A 23,997-nucleotide genomic window follows, 5' to 3' on the forward strand; every position below is an offset into this window, starting at 1 on the left:
GTAATGAAGAGGGAGCTAACATGAGTGAGGCGGGTAATGAAGAGGAAGCTAACATGAGTGAGGAGGGTAATGAAGAGGAGGCTAACATGAGTGAGGCGGGTAATGAAGAGGGGGCTAACATGAGTGAGGAGGGTAATGAAGAGGGGGCTAACATGAGTGAGGAGGGTAATGAAGAGGAAGCTAACATGAGTGAGGCGGGTAATGAAGAGGAAGCTAACATGAGTGAGGAGGGTAATGAAGAGGAAGCTAACATGAGTGAGGCGGGGTAATGAAGAGGAAGCTAACATGAGTGAGGTGGGTAATGAAGAGGAAGCTAACATGAGTGAGGAGGGTAATGAAGAGGAAGCTAACATGAGTGAGGAGGGTAATGAAGAGGAAGCTAACATGAGTGAGGTGGGTAATGAAGAGGAAGCTAACATGAGTGAGGGGGGTAATGAAGAGGAAGCTAACATGAGTGAGGCGGGTAATGAAGAGGAAACTAACATGAGTGAGGAGGGTAATAAAGAGGAAGCTAACATGAGTGAGGCGGGTAATGAAGAGGAAGCTAACATGAGTGAGGAGGGTAATAAAGAGGAAGCTAACATGAGTGAGGCGGGTAATGAAGAGGAAGCTAACATGAGTGAGGCGGGTAATGAAGAGGAAGCTAACATGAGTGAGGAGGGTAATGAAGAGGAAGCTAACATGAGTGATGAGGGTAATGAAGAGGAAGCTAACATGAGTGAGGCGGGTAATGAAGAGGGGGCTAACATGAGTGAGTTGGGTAATGAAGAGGAAGCTAACATGAGTGAGGGGGGTAATGAAGAGTAAGCTAACATGAGTGAGGTGGGTAATGAAGAGGAAGCTAACATGAGTGAGGAGGGTAATGAAGAGGAAGCTAACATGAGTGAGGCAGGTAATGAAGAGGAAGCTAACATGAGTGAGGCGGGTAATGAAGAGGAAGCTAACATGAGTGAGGCGGGTAATGAAGAGGAAGCTAACATGAGTGAGGAGGGTAATGAAGAGGAAGCTAACATGAGTGAGGCGGGTAATGAAGAGGAAGCTAACTTGAGTGAGGCGGGTAATGAAGAGGGGGCTAACATGAGTGAGGAGGGTAATGAAGAGGAGGCTAACATGAGTGAGGCGGGTAATGAAGAGGAAGCTAACATGAGTGAGGCGGGTAATGAAGAGGAAGCTAACATGAGTGAGGCGGGTAATAAAGAGGAAGCTAACATGAGTGAGGCGGGTAATGAAGAGGATGCTAACATGAGTGAGGCGGGTAATGAAGAGGGGGCTAACATGAGTGAGGCGGGTAATGAAGAGGAAGCTAACATGAGTGAGGCGGGTAATGAAGAGGAGGCTAACATGAGTGAGGAGGGTAATGAAGAGGAAGCTAACATGAGTGAGGCGGGTAATGAAGAGGAAGCTAACAGGAGTGAGGCGGGTAATGAAGAGGAAGCTAACATGAGTGAGGCGGGTAATGAAGAGGAAGCTAACATGAGTGAGGCGGGTAATGAAGAGGAAGCTAACATGAGTGAGGCGGGTAATGAAGAGGGGGCTAACATGAGTGAAGAGGAAGCTAACATGAGTGAGGCGGGTAATGAAGAGGAAGCTAACATGAGTGAGGCGGGTAATGAAGAGGAAGCTAACATGAGTGAGGAGGGTAATTAAGAGGGGGCTAACATGAGTGAGGAGGGTAATGAAGAGGAGGCTAACATGAGTGAGGAGGGTAATGAAGAGGGGGCTAACATGAGTGAGGCGGGTAATGAAGAGGAAGCTAACATGAGTGAGGCGGGTAATGAAGAGGAGGCTAACATGAGTGAGGAGGGTAATGAAGAGGGGGCTAACATGAGTGAGGAGGGTAATGAAGAGGGGGCTAACATGAGTGAGGAGGGTAATGAAGAGGGGGCTAACATGAGTGAGGAGGGTAATGAAGAGGAAGCTAACATGAGTGAGGCGGGTAATGAAGAGGGGGCTAACATGAGTGAGGAGGGTAATGAAGAGGAAGCTAACATGAGTGAGGCGGGTAATGAAGAGGAAGCTAACATGAGTGAGGAGGGTAATAAAGAGGAAGCTAACATGAGTGAGTCGGGTAATGAAGAGGAAGCTAACATGAGTGAGGCGGGTAATGAAGAGGAAGCTAACATGAGTGAGGCGGGTAATGAAGAGGAAGCTAACATGAGTGAGGCGGGTAATGAAGAGGAAGCTAACATGAGTGAGGCGGGTAATGAAGAGGAAGCTAACATGAGTGAAGCGGGTAATGAAGAGGAAGCTAACATGAGTGAGGCAGGTAATGAAGAGGAGGCTAACATGTGTGAGGCGGGTAATGAAGAGGGGGCTAACATGAGTGAGGAGGGTAATGAAGAGGGGGCTAACATGAGTGAGGAGGGTAATGAAGAGGAAGCTAACATGAGTGAGGAGGGTAATGAAGAGGGGGCTAACATGAGTGAGGAGGGTAATGAAGAGGGGGCTAACATGAGTGAGGCGGGTAATGAAGAGGAAGCTAACATGAGTGAGGCAGGTAATGAAGAGGGGGCTAACATGAGTGAGGCGGGTAATGAAGAGGTGGCTAATGAAGAGGAAGCTAACATGAGTGAGGCGGGTAATGAAGAGGAAGCTAACATGAGTGAGCTGGGTAATGAAGAGGAAGCTAACATGAGTGAGGAGGGTAATGAAGAGGGGGCTAACATGAGTGAGGCGGGTAATGAAGAGGAAGCTAACATGAGTGAGGCGGGTAATGAAGAGGGGGCTAACATGAGTGAGGCGGGTAATGAAGAGGGGGCTAACATGAGTGAGGCGGGTAATGAAGAGGAAGCTAACATGAGTGAGGCGGGTAATGAAGAGGAAGCTAACATGAGTGAGGAGGGTAATGAAGAGGGGGCTAACATGAGTGAGGAGGGTAATGAAGAGGAAGCTAACATGAGTGAGGTGGGTAATGAAGAGGAAGCTAACATGAGTGAGGAGGGTAATGAAGAGGGGGCTAACATGAGTGAGGAGGGTAATGAAGAGGAAGCTAACATGAGTGAGGTGGGTAATGAAGAGGAAGCTAACATGAGTGAGGAGGGTAATGAAGAGGGGGCTAACATGAGTGAGGTGGGTAATGAAGAGGAAGCTAACATGAGTGAGGAGGGTAATGAAGAGGGGGCTAACATGAGTGAGGAGGGTAATGAAGAGGAAGCTAACATGAGTGAGGTGGGTAATGAAGAGGAAGCTAACATGAGTGAGGAGGGTAATGAAGAGGAAGCTAACATGAGTGAGGTGGGTAATGAAGAGGAAGCTAACATGAGTGAGAAGGGTAATGAAGAGGGGGCTAACATGAGTGAGGAGGGTAATGAAGAGGAAGCTAACATGAGTGAGGTGGGTAATGAAGAGGAAGCCAACATGAGTGAGGAGGGTAATGAAGAGGGGGCTAACATGAGTGAGGCGGGTAATGAAGAGGTGGCTAATGAAGAGGAAGCTAACATGAGTGAGGCGGGTAATGAAGAGGAAGCTAACATGAGTGAGCTGGGTAATGAAGAGGAAGCTAACATGAGTGAGGAGGGTAATGAAGAGGGGGCTAACATGAGTGAGGCGGGTAATGAAGAGGAAGCTAACATGAGTGAGGCGGGTAATGAAGAGGGGGCTAACATGAGTGAGGCGGGTAATGAAGAAGGGGCTAACATGAGTGAGGCGGGTAATGAAGAGGAAGCTAACATGAGTGAGGCGGGTAATGAAGAGGAAGCTAACATGAGTGAGGAGGGTAATGAAGAGGGGGCTAACATGAGTGAGGAGGGTAATGAAGAGGAAGCTAACATGAGTGAGGTGGGTAATGAAGAGGAAGCTAACATGAGTGAGGAGGGTAATGAAGAGGGGGCTAACATGAGTGAGGAGGGTAATGAAGAGGAAGCTAACATGAGTGAGGTGGGTAATGAAGAGGAAGCTAACATGAGTGAGGAGGGTAATGAAGAGGGGGCTAACATGAGTGAGGTGGGTAATGAAGAGGAAGCTAACATGAGTGAGGAGGGTAATGAAGAGGGGGCTAACATGAGTGAGGAGGGTAATGAAGAGGAAGCTAACATGAGTGAGGTGGGTAATGAAGAGGAAGCTAACATGAGTGAGGAGGGTAATGAAGAGGAAGCTAACATGAGTGAGGTGGGTAATGAAGAGGAAGCTAACATGAGTGAGAAGGGTAATGAAGAGGGGGCTAACATGAGTGAGGAGGGTAATGAAGAGGAAGCTAACATGAGTGAGGTGGGTAATGAAGAGGAAGCCAACATGAGTGAGGAGGGTAATGAAGAGGGGGCTAACATGAGTGAGGTGGGTAATGAAGAGGAAGCTAACATGAGTGAGGAGGGTAATGAAGAAGGGGCTAACATGAGTGAGGAGGGTAATGAAGAGGAAGCTAACATGAGTGAGGTGGGTAATGAAGAGGAAGCTAACATGAGTGAGGAGGATAATGAAGAGGGGGCTAAAATGAGTGAGGCGGGTAATGAAGAGGAAGCTAACATGAGTGAGGAGGGTAATGAAGAGGAAGCTAACATGAGTGACGCGGGTAATGAAGAGGAAGCTAACATGAGTGAGGGAGGTAATGAAGAGGAAGCTAACATGAGTGAGGCGGGTAATGAAGAGGAAGCTAACATGAGTGAGGCGGGTAATGAAGAGGGGGCTAACATGAGTGAGGCGGGTAATGAAGAGGAAGCTAACATGAGTGAGGCGGGTAATGAAGAGGAAGCTAACATGAGTGAGGCGGGTAATGAAGAGGAAGCTAACATGAGTGAGGCGGGTAATAAAGAGGAAGCAAACATGAGTGAGGAGGGTAATGAAGAGGGGGCTAACATGAGTGAGGCGGGCAATGAAGAGGGGGCTAACATGAGTGAGGCGGGTAATGAAGAGGAAGCTAACATGAGTGAGGAGGGTAATGAAGAGGAAGCTAACATGAGTGAGGCGGGTAATGAAGAGGAAGCTAACATGAGTGAGGTGGGTAATGAAGAGGAAGCTAACATGAGTGATGAGGGCAATGAAGAGGAAGCTAACATGAGTGAGGAGGGTAATGAAGAGGGGGCTAACATGAGTGATGAGGGTAATGAAGAGGGGGCTAACATGAGTGAGGAGGGTAATGAAGAGGGGGCTAACATGAGTGAGGCAGGTAATGAAGAGGAAGCTAACATGAGTGAGGCGGGTAATGAAGAGGAAGCTAACATGAGTGAGGCGGGTAATGAAGAGGAAGCTAACATGAGTGAGGCGGGTAATGAAGAGGAAGCTAACATGAGTGAGGAGGGTAATGAAGAGGGGGCTAACATGAGTGAGGCGGGTAATGAAGAGGGGGCTAACATGAGTGAGGAGGGTAATGAAGAGGGGGCTAACATGAGTGATGAGGGTAATGAAGAGGGGGCTAACATGAGTGAGGAGGGTAATGAAGAGGGGGCTAACATGAGTGAGGCGGGTAATGAAGAGGAAGCTAACATGAGTGAGGCGGGTAATGAAGAGGAAGCTAACATGAGTGAGGCGGGTAATGAAGAGGAAGCTAACATGAGTGACGAGGGTAATGAAGAGGAAGCTAACATGAGTGAGGAGGGTAATGAAGAGGAAGCTAACATGAGTGAGGAGGGTAATGAAGAGGGGGCTAACATGAGTGAGGAGGGTAATGAAGAGGAAGCTAACATGAGTGAGGCGGGTAATGAAGAGGGGGCTAACATGAGTGAGGCGGGTAATGAAGAGGAAGCTAACATGAGTGAGGCGGGTAATGAAGAGGAAGCTAACATGAGTGAGGCAGGTAATGAAGAGGAAGCTAACATGAGTGAGGCGGGTAATGAAGAGAAAGCTAACATGAGTGAGGCGGGTAATGAAGAGGAAGCTAACATGAGTGAGGAGGGTAATGAAGAGGAAGCTAACATGAGTGAGGCGGGTAATGAAGAGGGGGCTAACATGAGTGAGTCAGGTAATGAAGAGGAAGCTAACATGAGTGAGGCGGGTAATGAAGAGGAAGCTAACATGAGTGAGGCGGGTAATGAAGAGGAAGCTAACATGAGTGAGGCGGGTAATGAAGAGGAAGCTAACATGAGTGAGGTGGGTAATGAAGAGGAAGCTAACATGATGGAGGAGGTTAATGAAGAGGGGGCTAACATGAGTGAGGAGGGTAATGAAGAGGAGGCTAACATGAGTGAGGCGGGTAATGAAGAGGAAGCTAACATGAGTGAGGTGGGTAATGAAGAGGAAGCTAACATGATGGAGGAGGTTACTGAAGAGGGGACTAACATGAGTGAGGAGGGTAATGAATAGGAAGCTAACATGAGTGAGGTGGGTAATGAAGAGGAAGCTAACATGAGTGAGGAGGGTAATGAAGAGGGGGCTAACATGAGTGAGGAGGGTAATGAAGAGGAAGCTAACATGAGTGAGGAGGGTAATGAAGAGGAAGCTAACATGAGTGAGGCGGGTAATGAAGAGGAGGCTAACATGAGTGAGGAGGGTAATGAAGAGGAAGCTAACATGAGTGAGGAGGGTAATGAAGAGGAAGCTAACATGAGTGAGGCGGGTAATGAAGAGGAAGCTAACATGAGTGAGGCGGGTAATGAAGAGGAAGCTAACATGAGTGAGGCGGGTAATGAAGAGGAAGCTAACATGAGTGAGGCGGGTAATGAAGAGGAAGCTAACATGAGTGAGGCGGGTAATAAAGAGGAAGCAAACATGAGTGAGGAGGGTAATGAAGAGGGGGCTAACATGAGTGAGGCGGGTAATGAAGAGGGGGCTAACATGAGTGAGGCGGGTAATGAAGAGGAAGCTAACATGAGTGAGGAGGGTAATGAAGAGGAAGCTAACATGAGTGAGGCGGGTAATGAAGAGGAAGCTAACATGAGTGAGGTGGTTAATGAAGAGGGGGCTAACATGAGTGATGAGGGTAATGAAGAGGGGGCTAACATGAGTGAGGAGGGTAATGAAGAGGGGGCTAACATGAGTGAGGCGGGTAATGAAGAGGAAGCTAACATGAGTGAGGCAGGTAATGAAGAGGAAGCTAACATGAGTGAGGCGGTCAATGAAGAGGAAGCTAACATGAGTGAGGAGGGTAATGAAGAGGGGGCTAACATGAGTGAGGCGGGTAATGAAGAGGAAGCTAACATGAGTGAGGAGGGTAATGAAGAGGAAGCTAACATGAGTGAGGCTGGTAATGAAGAGGGGGCTAACATGAGTGAGTCGGGTAATGAAGAGGAAGCTAACATGAGTGAGGCGGGTAATAAAGAGGAAGCTAACATGAGTGAGGCGGGTAATGAAGAGGAAGCTAACATGAGTGACGCGGGTAATGAAGAGGAAGCTAACATGAGTGAGGCGGGTAATGAAGAGGGGGCTAACATGAGTGAGGAAGGTAATGAAGAGGGGGCTAACATGAGTGAGGCGGGTAATGAAGAGGAAGCTAACATGAGTGAGGCTGGTAATGAAGAGGAAGCTAACATGAGTGAGGCGGGTAATGAAGAGGAAGCTAACATGAGTGATGAGGGTAATGAAGAGGAAGCTAACATGAGTGAGGAGGGTAATGAAGAGGGGGCTAACATGAGTGAGGCGGGTAATGAAGAGGAAGCTAACATGAGTGAGGCGGGTAATGAAGAGGAAGCTAACATGAGTGAGGGGGGTAATGAAGTGGAAGCTAACATGAGTGAGGTGGGTAATGAAGAGGAAGCTAACATGAATGAGGCGGGTAATGAAGAGGAAGCTAACATGAGTGAGGCGGGTAATAAAGAGGAAGCTAACATGAGTGAGGCGGGTAATGAAGAGGATGCTAACATGAGTGAGGCGGGTAATGAAGAGGAAGCTAACATGAGTGATGAGGGTAATGAAGAGGAAGCTAACATGAGTGAGGAGGGTAATGAAGAGGAAGCTAACATGAGTGAGGAGGGTAATGAAGAGGGGGCTAACATGAGTGAGGAGGGTAATGAAGAGGAAGCTAACATGAGTGAGGCGGGTAATGAAGAGGGGGCTAACATGAATGAGGCGGGTAATGAAGAGGAAGCTAACATGAGTGAGGCGGGTAATGAAGAGGAAGCTAACATGAGTGAGGCGGGTAATGAAGAGGAAGCTAACATGAGTGAGGCGGGTAATGAAGAGGAAGCTAATATGAGTGAGGCGGGTAATGAAGAGGAAGCTAACATGAGTGAGGAGGGTAATGAAGAGGAAGCTAACATGAGTGAGGCGGGTAATGAAGAGGAAGCTAACATGAGTGAGGCGGGTAATGAAGAGGAAGCTAACATGAGTGAGGCGGGTAATGAAGAGGAAGCTAACATGAGTGAGGAGGGTAATGAAGAGGAAGCTAACATGAGTGAGGCGGGTAATGAAGAGGGGGCTAACATGAGTGAGTCGGTTAATGAAGAGGAAGCTAACATGAGTGAGGGGGGTAATTAAGAGGAAGCTAACATGAGTGAGGTGGGTAATGAAGAGGAAGCTAACATGAGTGAGGCGGGTAATGAAGAGGAAGCTATCATGAGTGAGGCGGGTAATGAAGAGGAAGCTAACATGAGTGATGAGGGTAATGAAGAGGAAGCTAACATGAGTGAGGAGGGTAATGAAGAGGAAGCTAACATGAGTGAGGAGGGTAATGAAGAGGGGGCTAACATGAGTGAGGAGGGTAATGAAGAGGAAGCTAACATGAGTGAGGCGGGTAATGAAGAGGGGGCTAACATGAGTGAGGCGGGTAATGAAGAGGAAGCTAACATGAGTGAGGCGGGTAATGAAGAGGAAGCTAACATGAGTGAGGCGGGTAATGAAGAGGAAGCTAACATGAGTGAGGCGGGTAATGAAGAGGAAGCTAACATGAGTGAGGAGGGTAATGAAGAGGAAGCTAACATGAGTGAGGCGGGTAATGAAGAGGAGGCTAACATGAGTGAGGAGGGTAATGAAGAGGAAGCTAACATGAGTTAGGAGGGTAATGAAGAGGAAGCTAACATGAGTGAGGCGGGTAATGAAGAGGAAGCTAACATGAGTGAGGCGGGTAATGAAGAGGAAGCTAACATGAGTGAGGCGGGTAATGAAGAGGGGGCTAACATGAGTGAGGAGGGTAATGAAGAGGGGGCTAACATGAGTGAGGCGGGTAATGAAGAGGGGGCTAACATGAGTGAGGCGGGTAATGAAGAGGAAGCTAACATGTGTGAGGAGGGTAATGAAGAGGAAACTAACATGAGTGAGGCGGGTAATGAAGAGGGGGCTAACATGAGTGAGGCGGGTAATGAAGAGGAAGCTAACATGAGTGAGGCGGGTAATGAAGAGGAAGCTAACATGAGTGAGGTGGGTAATGAAGAGGAAGCTAACATGAGTGAGGCGGGTAATGAAGAGGAAGCTAACATGAGTGAGGAGGGTAATGAAGAGGAGGCTAACATGAGTGAGGAGGGTAATGAAGAGGAGGCTAACATGAGTGAGGGGGGTAATGAAGAGGAAGCTATCATGAGTGAGGCGGGTAATGAAGAGGAAGCTAACATGAGTGAGGAGGGTAATGAAGAGGAGGCTAACATGAGTGAGGAGGGTAATAAAGAGGAAGTAAACATGAGTGAGGCGGGTAATGAAGAGGAAGCTAACTTGAGTGAGGCGGGTAATGAAGAGGGGGCTAAAATGAGTGAGGAGGGTAATGAAGAGGGGGCTAACATGAGTGAGGAGGGTAATGAAGAGGTGGCTAACATGAGTGAGGAGGGTAATGAAGAGGGGGCTAACATGAGTGAGGAGGGTAATGAAGAGGAAGCTAACATGAGTGAGGAGGGTAATGAAGAGGAAGCTAACATGAGTGAGGAGGGTAATGAAGAGGAAGCTAACATGAGTGAGGCGGGTAATGAAGAGGAAGCTAACATGAGTGAGGAGGGTAATGAAGAGGGGGCTAACATGAGTGAGGAGGGTAATGAAGAGGAAGCTAACATGAGTGAGGCGGGTAATGAAGAGGGGGCTAACATGAGTGAGGCGGGTAATGAAGAGGAAGCTAACATGAGTGAGGCGGGTAATGAAGAGGGGGCTAACATGAGTGAGGCGGGTAATGAAGAGGAAGCTAACATGAGTGAGGCGGGTAATGAAGAGGAAGCTAACATGAGTGAGGCGGGTAATGAAGAGGAAGCTAACATGAGTGAGGTGGGTAATGAAGAGGAAGCTAACATGAGTGAGGAGGGTAATGAAGAGGGGGCTAACATGAGTGAGGCGGGTAATGAAGAGGAAGCTAACATAAGTGAGGCGGGTAATGAAGAGGAAGCTAACATGAGTGAGGAGGGTAATGAAGAGGGGGCTAACATGAGTGAGGAGGGTAATGAAGAGGGGGCTAACATGAGTGAGGAGGGTAATGAAGAGGAAGCTAACATGAGTGAGGCGGGTAATGAAGAGGAAGCTAACATAAGTGAGGCGGGTAATGAAGAGGAAGCTAACATGAGTGAGGAGGGTAATGAAGAGGGGGCTAACATGAGTGAGGAGGGTAATGAAGTGGGGGCTAACATGAGTGAGGGGGGTAATTAAGAGGAAGCTAACATGAGTGAGGGGGGTAATGAAGAGGAAGCTAACATGAGTGAGGCGGGTAATGAAGAGGGGGCTAACATGAGTGAGGGGGGTAATGAAGAGGAAGCTAACATGAGTGAGGGGGGTAATGAAGAGGAAGCTAACATGAGTGAGGGGGGTAATGAAGAAGAAGCTAACATGAGTGAGTCGGGTAATGAAGAGGAAGCTAACATGAGTGAGGGGGGTAATGAAGAGGAAGCTAACATGATTGAGGGGGGTAATGAAGAGGAAGCTAACATGAGTGAGGCGGGTAATGAAGAGGGGGCTAACATGAGTGAGGGGGGTAATTAAGAGGAAGCTAACATGAGTGAGGCGGGTAATGAAGAGGAAGCTAACATGAGTGAGGCGGGTAATGAAGAGGAAGCTAACATGAGTGAGGAGGGTAATGAAGAGGAAGCTAACATGAGTGAGGCGGGTAATGAAGAGGAAGCTAACATGAGTGAGGTGGTTAATGAAGAGGGGGCTAACATGAGTGATGAGGGTAATGAAGAGGGGGCTAACATGAGTGAGGAGGGTAATGAAGAGGGGGCTAACATGAGTGAGGCGGGTAATGAAGAGGAAGCTAACATGAGTGAGGCGGGTAATGAAGAGGAAGCTAACATGAGTGAGGCGGTCAATGAAGAGGAAGCTAACATGAGTGAGGAGGGTAATGAAGAGGGGGCTAACATGAGTGAGGCGGGTAATGAAGAGGAAGCTAACATGAGTGAGGAGGGTAATGAAGAGGAAGCTAACATGAGTGAGGCGGGTAATGAAGAGGGGGCTAACATGAGTGAGTCGGGTAATGAAGAGGAAGCTAACATGAGTGAGGCGGGTAATAAAGAGGAAGCTAACATGAGTGAGGCGGGTAATGAAGAGGAAGCTAACATGAGTGACGCGGGTAATGAAGAGGAAGCTAACATGAGTGAGGCGGGTAATGAAGAGGGGGCTAACATGAGTGAGGAAGGTAATGAAGAGGGGGCTAACATGTGTGAGGCGGGTAATGAAGAGGAAGCTAACATGAGTGAGGCTGGTAATGAAGAGGAAGCTAACATGAGTGAGGCGGGTAATGAAGAGGAAGCTAACATGAGTGATGAGGGTAATGAAGAGGAAGCTAACATGAGTGAGGAGGGTAATGAAGAGGGGGCTAACATGAGTGAGGCGGGTAATGAAGAGGAAGCTAACATGAGTGAGGCGGGTAATGAAGAGGAAGCTAACATGAGTGAGGGGGGTAATGAAGAGGAAGCTAACATGAGTGAGGTGGGTAATGAAGAGGAAGCTAACATGAATGAGGCGGGTAATGAAGAGGAAGCTAACATGAGTGAGGCGGGTAATAAAGAGGAAGCTAACATGAGTGAGGCGGGTAATGAAGAGGATGCTAACATGAGTGAGGCGGGTAATGAAGAGGAAGCTAACATGAGTGATGAGGGTAATGAAGAGGAAGCTAACATGAGTGAGGAGGGTAATGAAGAGGAAGCTAACATGAGTGAGGAGGGTAATGAAGAGGGGGCTAACATGAGTGAGGAGGGTAATGAAGAGGAAGCTAACATGAGTGAGGCGGGTAATGAAGAGGGGGCTAACATGAATGAGGCGGGTAATGAAGAGGAAGCTAACATGAGTGAGGCGGGTAATGAAGAGGAAGCTAACATGAGTGAGGCGGGTAATGAAGAGGAAGCTAACATGAGTGAGGCTGGTAATGAAGAGGAAGCTAATATGAGTGAGGCGGGTAATGAAGAGGAAGCTAACATGAGTGAGGAGGGTAATGAAGAGGAAGCTAACATGAGTGAGGCGGGTAATGAAGAGGAAGCTAACATGAGTGAGGCGGGTAATGAAGAGGAAGCTAACATGAGTGAGGCGGGTAATGAAGAGGAAGCTAACATGAGTGAGGAGGGTAATGAAGAGGAAGCTAACATGAGTGAGGCGGGTAATGAAGAGGGGGCTAACATGAGTGAGTCGGTTAATGAAGAGGAAGCTAACATGAGTGAGGGGGGTAATTAAGAGGAAGCTAACATGAGTGAGGTGGGTAATGAAGAGGAAGCTAACATGAGTGAGGCGGGTAATGAAGAGGAAGCTATCATGAGTGAGGCGGGTAATGAAGAGGAAGCTAACATGAGTGATGAGGGTAATGAAGAGGAAGCTAACATGAGTGAGGAGGGTAATGAAGAGGAAGCTAACATGAGCGAGGAGGGTAATGAAGAGGGGGCTAACATGAGTGAGGAGGGTAATGAAGAGGAAGCTAACATGAGTGAGGCGGGTAATGAAGAGGGGGCTAACATGAGTGAGGCGGGTAATGAAGAGGAAGCTAACATGAGTGAGGCGGGTAATGAAGAGGAAGCTAACATGAGTGAGGCGGGTAATGAAGAGGAAGCTAACATGAGTGAGGCGGGTAATGAAGAGGAAGCTAACATGAGTGAGGAGGGTAATGAAGAGGAAGCTAACATGAGTGAGGCGGGTAATGAAGAGGAGGCTAACATGAGTGAGGAGGGTAATGAAGAGGAAGCTAACATGAGTGAGGAGGGTAATGAAGAGGAAGCTAACATGAGTGAGGCGGGTAATGAAGAGGAAGCTAACATGAGTGAGGCGGGTAATGAAGAGGAAGCTAACATGAGTGAGGCGGGTAATGAAGAGGGGGCTAACATGAGTGAGGAGGGTAATGAAGAGGGGGCTAACATGAGTGAGGCGGGTAATGAAGAGGGGGCTAACATGAGTGAGGCGGGTAATGAAGAGGAAGCTAACATGTGTGAGGAGGGTAATGAAGAGGAAACTAACATGAGTGAGGCGGGTAATGAAGAGGGGGCTAACATGAGTGAGGCGGGTAATGAAGAGGAAGCTAACATGAGTGAGGTGGGTAATGAAGAGGAAGCTAACATGAGTGAGGCGGGTAATGAAGAGGAAGCTAACATGAGTGAGGAGGGTAATGAAGAGGAGGCTAACATGAGTGAGGAGGGTAATGAAGAGGAGGCTAACATGAGTGAGGGGGGTAATGAAGAGGAAGCTATCATGAGTGAGGCGGGTAATGAAGAGGAAGCTAACATGAGTGAGGAGGGTAATGAAGAGGAGGCTAACATGAGTGAGGAGGGTAATAAAGAGGAAGTAAACATGAGTGAGGCGGGTAATGAAGAGGAAGCTAACTTGAGTGAGGCGGGTAATGAAGAGGGGGCTAAAATGAGTGAGGAGGGTAATGAAGAGGGGGCTAACATGAGTGAGGAGGGTAATGAAGAGGTGGCTAACATGAGTGAGGAGGGTAATGAAGAGGGGGCTAACATGAGTGAGGAGGGTAATGAAGAGGAAGCTAACATGAGTGAGGAGGGTAATGAAAAGGAAGCTAACATGAGTGAGGAGGGTAATGAAGAGGAAGCTAACATAAGTGAGGCGGGTAATGAAGAGGAAGCTAACATGAGTGAGGAGGGTAATGAAGAGGGGGCTAACATGAGTGAGGAGGGTAATGAAGAGGAAGCTAACATGAGTGAGGCGGGTAATGAAGAGGGGGCTAACATGAGTGAGGCGGGTAATGAAGAGGAAGCTAACATGAGTGAGGAGGGTAATGAAGAGGAAGCTAACATGAGTGAGGCGGGTAATGAAGAGGAGGCTAACATGAGTGAGGAGGGTAATGAAGAGGAAGCTAACATGAGTTAGGAGGGTAATGAAGAGGAAGCTAACATGAGTGAGGCGGGTAATGAAGAGGAAGCTAACATGAGTGAGGCGGGTAATGAAGAGGAAGCTAACATGAGTGAGGCGGGTAATGAAGAGGGGGCTAACATGAGTGAGGAGGGTAATGAAGAGGGGGCTAACATGAGTGAGGCGGGTAATGAAGAGGGGGCTAACATGAGTGAGGCGGGTAATGAAGAGGAAGCTAACATGTGTGAGGAGGGTAATGAAGAGGAAACTAACATGAGTGAGGCGGGTAATGAAGAGGGGGCTAACATGAGTGAGGCGGGTAATGAAGAGGAAGCTAACATGAGTGAGGTGGGTAATGAAGAGGAAGCTAACATGAGTGAGGCGGGTAATGAAGAGGAAGCTAACATGAGTGAGGAGGGTAATGAAGAGGAGGCTAACATGAGTGAGGAGGGTAATGAAGAGGAGGCTAACATGAGTGAGGGGGGTAATGAAGAGGAAGCTATCATGAGTGAGGCGGGTAATGAAGAGGAAGCTAACATGAGTGAGGAGGGTAATGAAGAGGAGGCTAACATGAGTGAGGAGGGTAATAAAGAGGAAGTAAACATGAGTGAGGCGGGTAATGAAGAGGAAGCTAACTTGAGTGAGGCGGGTAATGAAGAGGGGGCTAAAATGAGTGAGGAGGGTAATGAAGAGGGGGCTAACATGAGTGAGGAGGGTAATGAAGAGGTGGCTAACATGAGTGAGGAGGGTAATGAAGAGGGGGCTAACATGAGTGAGGAGGGTAATGAAGAGGAAGCTAACATGAGTGAGGAGGGTAATGAAGAGGAAGCTAACATGAGTGAGGAGGGTAATGAAGAGGAAGCTAACATGAGTGAGGCGGGTAATGAAGAGGAAGCTAACATGAGTGAGGAGGGTAATGAAGAGGGGGCTAACATGAGTGAGGAGGGTAATGAAGAGGAAGCTAACATGAGTGAGGCGGGTAATGAAGAGGGGGCTAACATGAGTGAGGCGGGTAATGAAGAGGAAGCTAACATGAGTGAGGCGGGTAATGAAGAGGGGGCTAACATGAGTGAGGCGGGTAATGAAGAGGAAGCTAACATGAGTGAGGCGGGTAATGAAGAGGAAGCTAACATGAGTGAGGCGGGTAATGAAGAGGAAGCTAACATGAGTGAGGTGGGTAATGAAGAGGAAGCTAACATGAGTGAGGAGGGTAATGAAGAGGGGGCTAACATGAGTGAGGCGGGTAATGAAGAGGAAGCTAACATGAGTGAGGCGGGTAATGAAGAGGAAGCTAACATGAGTGAGGAGGGTAATGAAGAGGGGGCTAACATGAGTGAGGAGGGTAATGAAGAGGGGGCTAACATGAGTGAGGAGGGTAATGAAGAGGAAGCTAACATGAGTGAGGCGGGTAATGAAGAGGAAGCTAACATAAGTGAGGCGGGTAATGAAGAGGAAGCTAACATGAGTGAGGAGGGTAATGAAGAGGGGGCTAACATGAGTGAGGAGGGTAATGAAGAGGGGGCTAACATGAGTGAGGGGGGTAATTAAGAGGAAGCTAACATGAGTGAGGGGGGTAATGAAGAGGAAGCTAACATGAGTGAGGCGGGTAATGAAGAGGGGGCTAACATGAGTGAGGGGGGTAATGAAGAGGGAGCTAACATGAGTGAGGGGGGTAATGAAGAGGAAGCTAACATGAGTGAGGGGGGGTAATGAAGAGGAAGCTAACATGAGTGAGTCGGGTAATGAAGAGGAAGCTAACATGAGTGAGGGGGGTAATGAAGAGGAAGCTAACATGATTGAGGGGGGTAATGAAGAGGAAGCTAACATGAGTGAGGCGGGTAATGAAGAGGGGGCTAACATGAGTGAGGGGGGTAATTAAGAGGAAGCTAACATGAGTGAGGCGGGTAATGAAGAGGAAGCTAACATGAGTGAGGCGGGTAATGAAGAGGAAGCTAACATGAGTGAGGAGGGTAATGAAGAGGAAGCTAACATGAGTGAGGAGGGTAATGAAGAGGAAGCTAACATGAGTGAGGAGGGTAATGAAGAGGAAGCTAACATGAGTGAGGAGGGTAATGAAGAGGAAGCTAACATGAGTGAGGAGGGTAATGAAGAGGGGGCTAACATGAGTGAGGGGGGTAATTAAGAGGAAGCTAACATGAGTGAGGAGGGTAATGAAGAGGGGACATTTAACCTGCTGTGTGTGATTAGAATCAGGGCTGACCAGATGATGGGCTAGAGACAGATCCAGGCGTTTTATCTTTATCTTTGTCTTGCAGGACCCACAGTCTGATCACTTTGAAGAGAAGGAATGGATGTTCCAGATTGAAGGGGTTTGTACCGGATCTTAATTCTCTTTTAGCCTCTGCGTAGTGTCTGACTCACTTTGTATATTGTATCACCATCTCCTCTTACCCCATTTATAAAGAAACCAATGAAGGCTGACAAGCACATAGACCCAATTCCTCTGTACTGAAATAATTTGTTTTTAAAGAGACCTTGTTTTCTAGCTTTAGTGAATCAGTTACATAGAATAACATAGGAACTGGTGAAGCCGAAGAGGCTGGAGGGAGCTTTAGTGAATCTGTTACATAGAATAACATAGGAACTGGTGAAGCTGGAGGGAGGTTTAGTGAATCAGTTACATAGAATAACATAGGAACTGGTGAAGCTGGAGAGGCTGGAGGGAGCTTTAGTGAATCAGTTACATAGAATAACATAGGAACTGGTGAAGCTGGAGAGGCTGGAGGGAGCTTTAGTGAATCAGTTACATAGAATAACATAGGAGCTGGTGAAGCTGGAGAGGCTGGAGGGAGCTTTAGTGAATCAGTTACATAGAATAACATAGGAACTGGTGAAGCTGGAGAGGCTGGAGGGAGCTTTAGTGAATCAGTTACATAGAATAACATAGGAACTGGTGAAGCGAGAGAGGCTGGAGGGAGTTTTAGTGAATCAGTTACATAGAATAACATAGGAACTGGTAAAGCTGGAGAGGCTGGAGGGAGCTTTAGTGAATCAGTTACATAGAATAATATAGGAACTGGTGAAGTTGGAGAGGATGGAGGGAACCTTAATGAATCAGTTACATAGAATAACATCGGAACTGGTGAAGCTGGAGAGGCTGAGGGGAGCTTTAGTGAATCAGTTACATAGAATAACATAGGAACTGGAGAGGCTGGAGGGAGCTTTAGTGAATCAGTTACATAGAATAACATAGGAACTGGTGAAGCTGGAGAGGCTGGAGGGAGCTTTAATGAATCGGTTACATAAAATAACATAGAAACTGGTGAAGCTGGAGAGGCTGGAGGGAGCTTTAGTGAATCAGTTACATAGAATAACATAATAACTCGTGAAGCTGGAGAGGCTGGAGGGGGCTTTAGTGAATCAGTTACATAGAATAACATAGGAACTGGTGAAGCTGGAGAGGCTGGATGGAGCTTTAGTGAATCAGTTACATAGAATAACATAGGAACTGGTGAAGCTGGAGGGAGCTTTTTTTTTTTTTTTTTTTTTTTTTTCCCTTTCCCTCCTTCCCTGTTATGTTATTATATAGGGCCGAAGTATGGTTGGTGAGAGAAGGATCTCACCTAACCTAAGATCTTTCAGTAATAAGTTAATATCTGTGTTTAATTTTTGCGTTATGATTAGCTCTTATTTTTATTTTTTTTCGGAATACAAGGTTTAAAATTTACTCTTTTTATGTAACTAAAATAGGAAATGTGAGGTTTATTTATGGTATTTTCTTTTCTGGCATATTCATGATGTAACAGACTTGCTATATTTCAGCATCTTGTTTGCTAGGTTTTCTATTCATTGGTATATGTTGGTTGTATTTCATCATGCCTGATGTTTTTTGTTTCTTTGATTTTTAAACCTCAATAAAAAATTATTTAAAAAAATAAAATAAAAAATAACATAGAAACTGGTGAAGCTGGAGAGGCTGGAGGGGGCTTTAGTGAATCAGTTACATAGAATAACATAGGAACTGGTGAAGCTGGAGAGGCTGGAGGGAGCTTTAATGAATCGGTTACATAAAATAACATAGAAACTGGTGAAGCTGGAGAGGCTGGAGGGAGCTTTAGTGAATCAGTTACATAGAATAACATAATAACTCGTGAAGCTGGAGAGGCTGGAGGGGGCTTTAGTGAATCAGTTACATAGAATAACATAGGAACTGGTGAAGCTGGAGAGGCTGGAGGGAGCTTTAGTGAATCAGTTACATAGAATAACATAGGAACTGGTGAAGCTGGAGGGAGCTTTAGTGAATCAGTAACATAGAATAACATAGGAACTGGTGAAGCTGGAGAGGCTGGAGGGAGCTTTAGTGAATCAGTTACATAGAATAACATTGGAACTGGTGAAGCTGGAGAGGCTGGAGGGAGCTTTAGTGAATCAGTTACATAGAATAACATAGGAACTGGTGAAGCTGGAGAGGCTGGAGGGAGCTTTAGTGAATCAGTTACATAGAATAACATAGGAACTGGTGAAGCTGGAGAGGCTGTAGAGAGCTTTAGTGAATCAGTTACATAGAATAACATAGGAACTGGTGAAGCTGGAGAGACTGGAGGGAGCTTTAGTGAATCAGTTACATAGAATAACATAGGAACTGGTGAAGCTGGAGAGGCTGGAGGGAGCTTTAGTGAATCAGTTACATAGAATAACATAGGAACTGGTGAAGCTGGAGAGGCTGAAGGGAGCTTTAGTGAATCAGTTACATAGAATAACATAGGAACTGGTGAAGCTGGTGGGGCTGGAGGGAGCTTTAGTGAATCAGTTACATAGAATAACATAGGAACTGGTGAAGTTGGAGGGGCTGGAGGGAGCTTTAGTGAATCAGTTACATAGAATAACATTGGAACTGGTGAAGTTGGAGAGGCTGGAATGAGCTTTAGTGAATCAGTTACATAGAATAACATAGGAACTGGTGAAGCTGGAGAGGCTGGAGGGAGCTTTAGTGATTCAGTTACATAGAATAACATAGAAACTGGTGAAGCTGGAGAGGCTGGAGGGAGCTTAAGTGAATCAGTTACATAGAATAACAAAGGAACTGGTGCAGCTGGAGAGGCTGGAGGGAGCTTTAGTGAATCAGTTACATAGAATAACACAGGAACTGGTGAAGCTGGATAGGCTGGAGAGAGCTTTAGTGAATCAGTTACATAGAATAACAAAGGAACTGGTGAAGTTGGAGAGGCTGGAGGGAGCTTTAGTGAATCAGTTACATAGAATAACACAGGAACTGGTGAAGCTGGATAGGCTGGAGAGAGCTTTAGTGAATCAGTTACATAGAATAACAAAGGAACTGGTGAAGCTGGAGAGGCTGGAGGGAGCTTTATTGAATCAGTTACATAGAATAACATAGGAACTGGTTAAGCTGGAGAGGCTGGAGAGAGCTTTAGTGAATCAGTTACATAGAATAACATAGGAACTGGTGAAGCTGGAGAGGCTGGAGGGAGCTTTAGTGAATCAGTTACATAGAATAACAAAGGAACTGGTGAAGCTGGAGAGGCTGGAGGGAGCTTTAGTGAATCAGTTACATAGAATAACATAGGAACTGGTGCAGCTGGAGAGGCTGGAGGGAGCTTTAGTGAATCAGTTACATAGAATAACACAGGAATGACTAACGGTGGAGAGCACGTTGTAGGTATCGTATGGTGAGAGCCTATAGTTTGTTTACAAGCATTCTAGGGAGAGTTTTTAGAGGCAAATGAAGGTCATTCATCTGAAGAACACAAAAGCAGGAATTCCATGCAGATTGTATGTGATAGACATAAGTGTTTCATTAGTGTATTCAGAGGAGGGGGATCACTAATGCATTGCCCGGATCAGTTGGTGTCTGTTTTGTATAACATCTTCAGCAGTAATACGGCTAATGAGCTTCAGGGGAAGGTGTGGGGTTTTGTTTTTGCTTTTTTGGAAACAATATAATCATTGGTTCCAAAAGGAGTAGGTAAAGCAAAAAATGAGTGATATAAAAAATGGTTTTGTCAAACATTTGTGATGTAGTTTGCCTTTAGGATAGAAAAACTCAAAGGTTAATGATAGACTTGTGAATTATTATTTTACATGATTTGCAGGTGGGTAAACAATGAAATTGATCAGCAGTTTAGGTCAGTAGGTGCTGGGTGTATAAGAAGAGGTATTGGCAGCAGGTAAGGTCAGTAGGTGCTGTGTGTATAGGAAGAGGTATTAGCAGCAGGTAACATCAGTAGGTGATGGGTGTATAGGAAGAGGTATTAGCGGCAGGTAACATCAGTAGGTGATGGGTGTATAGGAAGAGGTATTAGCAGCAGGTAAGGTCAGTAAGTGCTGGGTGTTAGCAGCAGGTAAGGTCAGTAGGTGCTGGGTGTATAGGAAGAGGTATTAGCAGCAGGTAAGGTCAGTAGGTGCTGTGTGTATAGGAAGAGGTATTAGCAGCAGGTAACATCAGTAGGTGATGGGTGTATAGGAAGAGGTATTAGCGGCAGGTAACATCAGTAGGTGATGGGTGTATAGGAAGAGGTATTAGCAGCAGGTAAGGTCAGTAGGTGCTGGGTGTATAAGAAGAGGTATTAGCAGCAGGTAAGGTCAGTAGGTGCTGTGTGTATAGGAAGAGGTATTAGCAGCAGGTAAGGTCAGTAGGTGCTGGGCGTATAGGAAGAGGTATTAGCAGCAGGTAAGGTCAGTAGGTACTTCGTGTATAGGAAGAGGCATTAGCAGCAGGTAAGGTCAGTAGGTGCTGGGTGTATAGGAAGAGGTATTAGCAGCAGGTAAGGTCAGTAGGTGCTGGGTGTATAGGAAGAGGTATTAGCAGCAGGTAAGGTCAGTAGGTGCTGGGTGTATAGGAAGAGGTATTAGCAGCAGGTAAGGTCAGTAGGTGCTGGGTGTATAGGAAGAGGTATTAGCAGCAGGTAAGGTCAGTAGGTACTGGGTGTATAGGAAGACGTATTAGCAGCAGGTAAGGTCAGTAGGTGCTGGGTGTATAGGAAGAGGTATTAGCAGCAGGTAAGGTCAGTAGGTGCTGGGTGTATAGGAAGAGGTATTAGCAGCAGGTAAGGTCAGTAGGTGCTGGGTGTATAGGAAGAGGTATTAGCAGCAGGTACGGTCAGTAGGTGTTGGGTGTATAGGAAGTGGTATTAGCAGCAGGTAAGGTCAGTAAGTGCTGGGTGTATAGGAAGAGGTATTAGCAGCAAGTAAGGTCAGTAGGTGCTGGGTGTATAGGAAGAGGTATTAGCAGCAGGTAAGGTCAGTAGGTGCTGGGTGTATAGGAAGTGGTATTAGCAGCAGGTAAGGTCAGTAGGTGCTGGGTGTATAGGAAGAGGTATTAGCAGCAGGTAAGGTCAGTAGGTGCTGGGTGTATAGGAAGAGGTATTAGCAGCAGGTAAGGTCAGTAGTTGCTGGGTGTATAGGAAGAGATATTAGCAGCAGGTAAGGTCAGTAGGTGCTGGGTGTATAGGAAGAGTTATTAGCAGCAGGTAAGGTCAGTAGGTACTGGGTGTATAGGAAGAGATATTAGCAGCAGGTAAGGTCAGTAGGTGCTGGGTGTATAGGAAGAGTTATTAGCAGCAGGTAAGGTCAGTAGGTGCTGGGTGTATATGAAGAGTTATTAGCAGCAGGTAAGGTCAGTAGGTACTGGGTGTATAGGAAGAGGTATTAGCAGCAGGTAAGGTCAGTAGGTACTGGGTGTATAGGAAGAGGTATTAGCAGCAGGTAAGGTCAGTAGGTGCTGGGTGTATAGGAAGAGTTATTAGCAGCAGGTAAGGTCAGTAGATGCTGGGTGTATAGGAAGAGGTATCATCAGCAGGTAAGGTCAGTAGATGCTGGGTGTATAGGAAGAGGTATCAGCAGCAGGTAAGGTCAGTATATGCTGGGTGTATAGGGAGAGGTATTAGCAGCAGGTAAGGTCAGTAAGTGCTGGGTGTATAGGAAGAGGTATTAGCAGCAGGTAAGGTCAGTAGGTGCTGGGTGTATAGGGAGAGTTATTAGCAGCAGGTAAGGTCAGTAGGTGCTGGGTGTATAGGAAGAGGTATTAGCAGCAGGTAAGGTCAGTAGATGCTGGGTGTATAGGAAGAGGTATTAGCAGCACATGACAAGTCCAGGTTGACAATGAAATCAGTTTTATATCTATAAACATTTCTAATATATTACAGTAATGAATGGCTTTCTGTTTGTCATTTTAGGCATTGTGCTTTATAGCCAGGCACTCACATAATGTACGCTTCTTTTTAGTAATACGCAATTCGTATGATAATGGTCTCACTAGAGACGGAAGCACAGCTCATTGCGCAAATGTTCACACACTAATCATTATGTTCCCTATTTAAACAGGACTTAATGATAGTCATCAACGAATCGTTCACATTAAACAGCCAAGGCACTTCCTTGAGGTTGCAAATTATTGCGTTAAATAATCAGTATTGTTTTGTCTTTCTAGTCGCTATTACTTTGTGTCTTTTAATAGGAAATGTATTTCTAAACATTTCCAGCATCATATACAATCATGTACTAGTTAACAATATTTTAATATCATGTTTAAAAAGTGTTTTTATACAATAAACTCAGATCCACAAAAACAAAGTTGCCAGATACTAAAAAAAAAAAAAAGGAATTTGCAAAGGTTTATCAGAAAGGAAACAGAGGGAACAGAAAATTTATGCAATTTGAAGCACAGAGTATTTTTAGCTTTATTAGTTTGCAGTGTAGCGGCTTAAATGAGGAACTATGTCCTGGCTTATGGGCTGACGAATACTCAATAAAAATTCAACCAAATAAGGACGGCCATTTTTGCTGTGAGAATCACTGCACAGTGAGACACACGTTACTTAAATCTACAATGAGTTTCTCAAATTGTAAGGGATAATGAAGTGTATATTGTTAAACAAATTCCATTATTTTTCTACTAGTGGTAAAGCCTGTATAAACGGGCCATTTTCTGTAGTGCAGCGGTCCCACATACCTGCGCTAAATAAAATGTATTAACCCCTAATCCGCCATCCCCCACATCGCAAAGTACATAATACATTTATTAACCCCTAATCCGCCATTCACCACATCGCAATCTACCTAATAAAGTGATTAACCCCTAATCCGATATTCACCAACAGCGCAAATAACCTAATTACAATATTAACCCCTAAACCCCCAAACAACCCACAATGCCAACTACCGAATTACACTATTAACTTTGAAACCGCAAACCCCCCACAGCGCCAACTACCTAATTACACTGTTAACCCCTAAACCGCCATCTCCCCACAACGCTAAGAATTAAAATAATCACTAAGCCCCCTAACCTAACACCCCCTAAGGTAACCCCAATTACTTAAAATATAAAAAAACTATTTTCATAATAAATTAGTTAAAAAGTACCAAAATAGAAAAATCCTAACTTAAAATTAAAATAAAAAAAACCTAACATTACATAAAAAACTAAGATTAAATTAAAATAAAAAAACTCTCAGCCAGATTGCATCAGCCAATAGGATTTTTTACCATTTAATTCTGATTGGCTGATAGAATTCTATCAGCCAATCAGAATTTAAGGGACGCCATCTTGGATGACGTCATTTAAAGGGAAACTTCATTCTTCAATAGCCATCGAAAGAAGAGGATGCTCCGCGCCAGATGTCTTGAAGATGGAGCCGCTCCGCGTCAGAAGGATAAAGATAGAAGATGCCGTCTGGATGAAGACTTCTGTCCTGACTTCTCCTGGCTAGATGAGGATGGATGTCCGGTCTTCAAAAACTGTAAGTGGATCTTCGGGGGTTAGTGTTAGGTTTTTTAAGGGTTTATTGGCTGGGTTTTATTTTTAGATTAGGGACTTTGGGCACCGTAAAAGAGCTAAATGCCCTTTTAAGGGCAATGCCCATCCAAATGCTCTTTTCAGGGCAATGGGGAGCTTAGGTTTTTTTAGGTAGGTTTTTATTTGGGGGGTGGTTGGTTGTGTGGGTGGTGAGTTTTACTGTTGGG

At 46.0% G+C, this 23,997-nt stretch overlaps 1 protein-coding gene across 1 annotated transcript in view; it reads left to right on the forward strand.

The window, feature by feature from the left end:
- The window catches only part of EHBP1L1 (EH domain binding protein 1 like 1), a 333,907-nt gene that overhangs the window by 90,382 nt on the left and 219,528 nt on the right, over window positions 1-23,997 (forward strand). The window contains exon 4 of the mRNA XM_053689234.1: window positions 16,332-16,385. Coding sequence (XP_053545209.1) covers window positions 16,332-16,385 — 54 coding nt within the window. The remainder of the gene's footprint in view (window positions 1-16,331; window positions 16,386-23,997) is intronic.

This window comes from Bombina bombina, chromosome 7 (assembly GCF_027579735.1).
Source record: "Bombina bombina isolate aBomBom1 chromosome 7, aBomBom1.pri, whole genome shotgun sequence".
NCBI classification, from domain to species: Eukaryota; Metazoa; Chordata; class Amphibia; order Anura; family Bombinatoridae; genus Bombina; species Bombina bombina.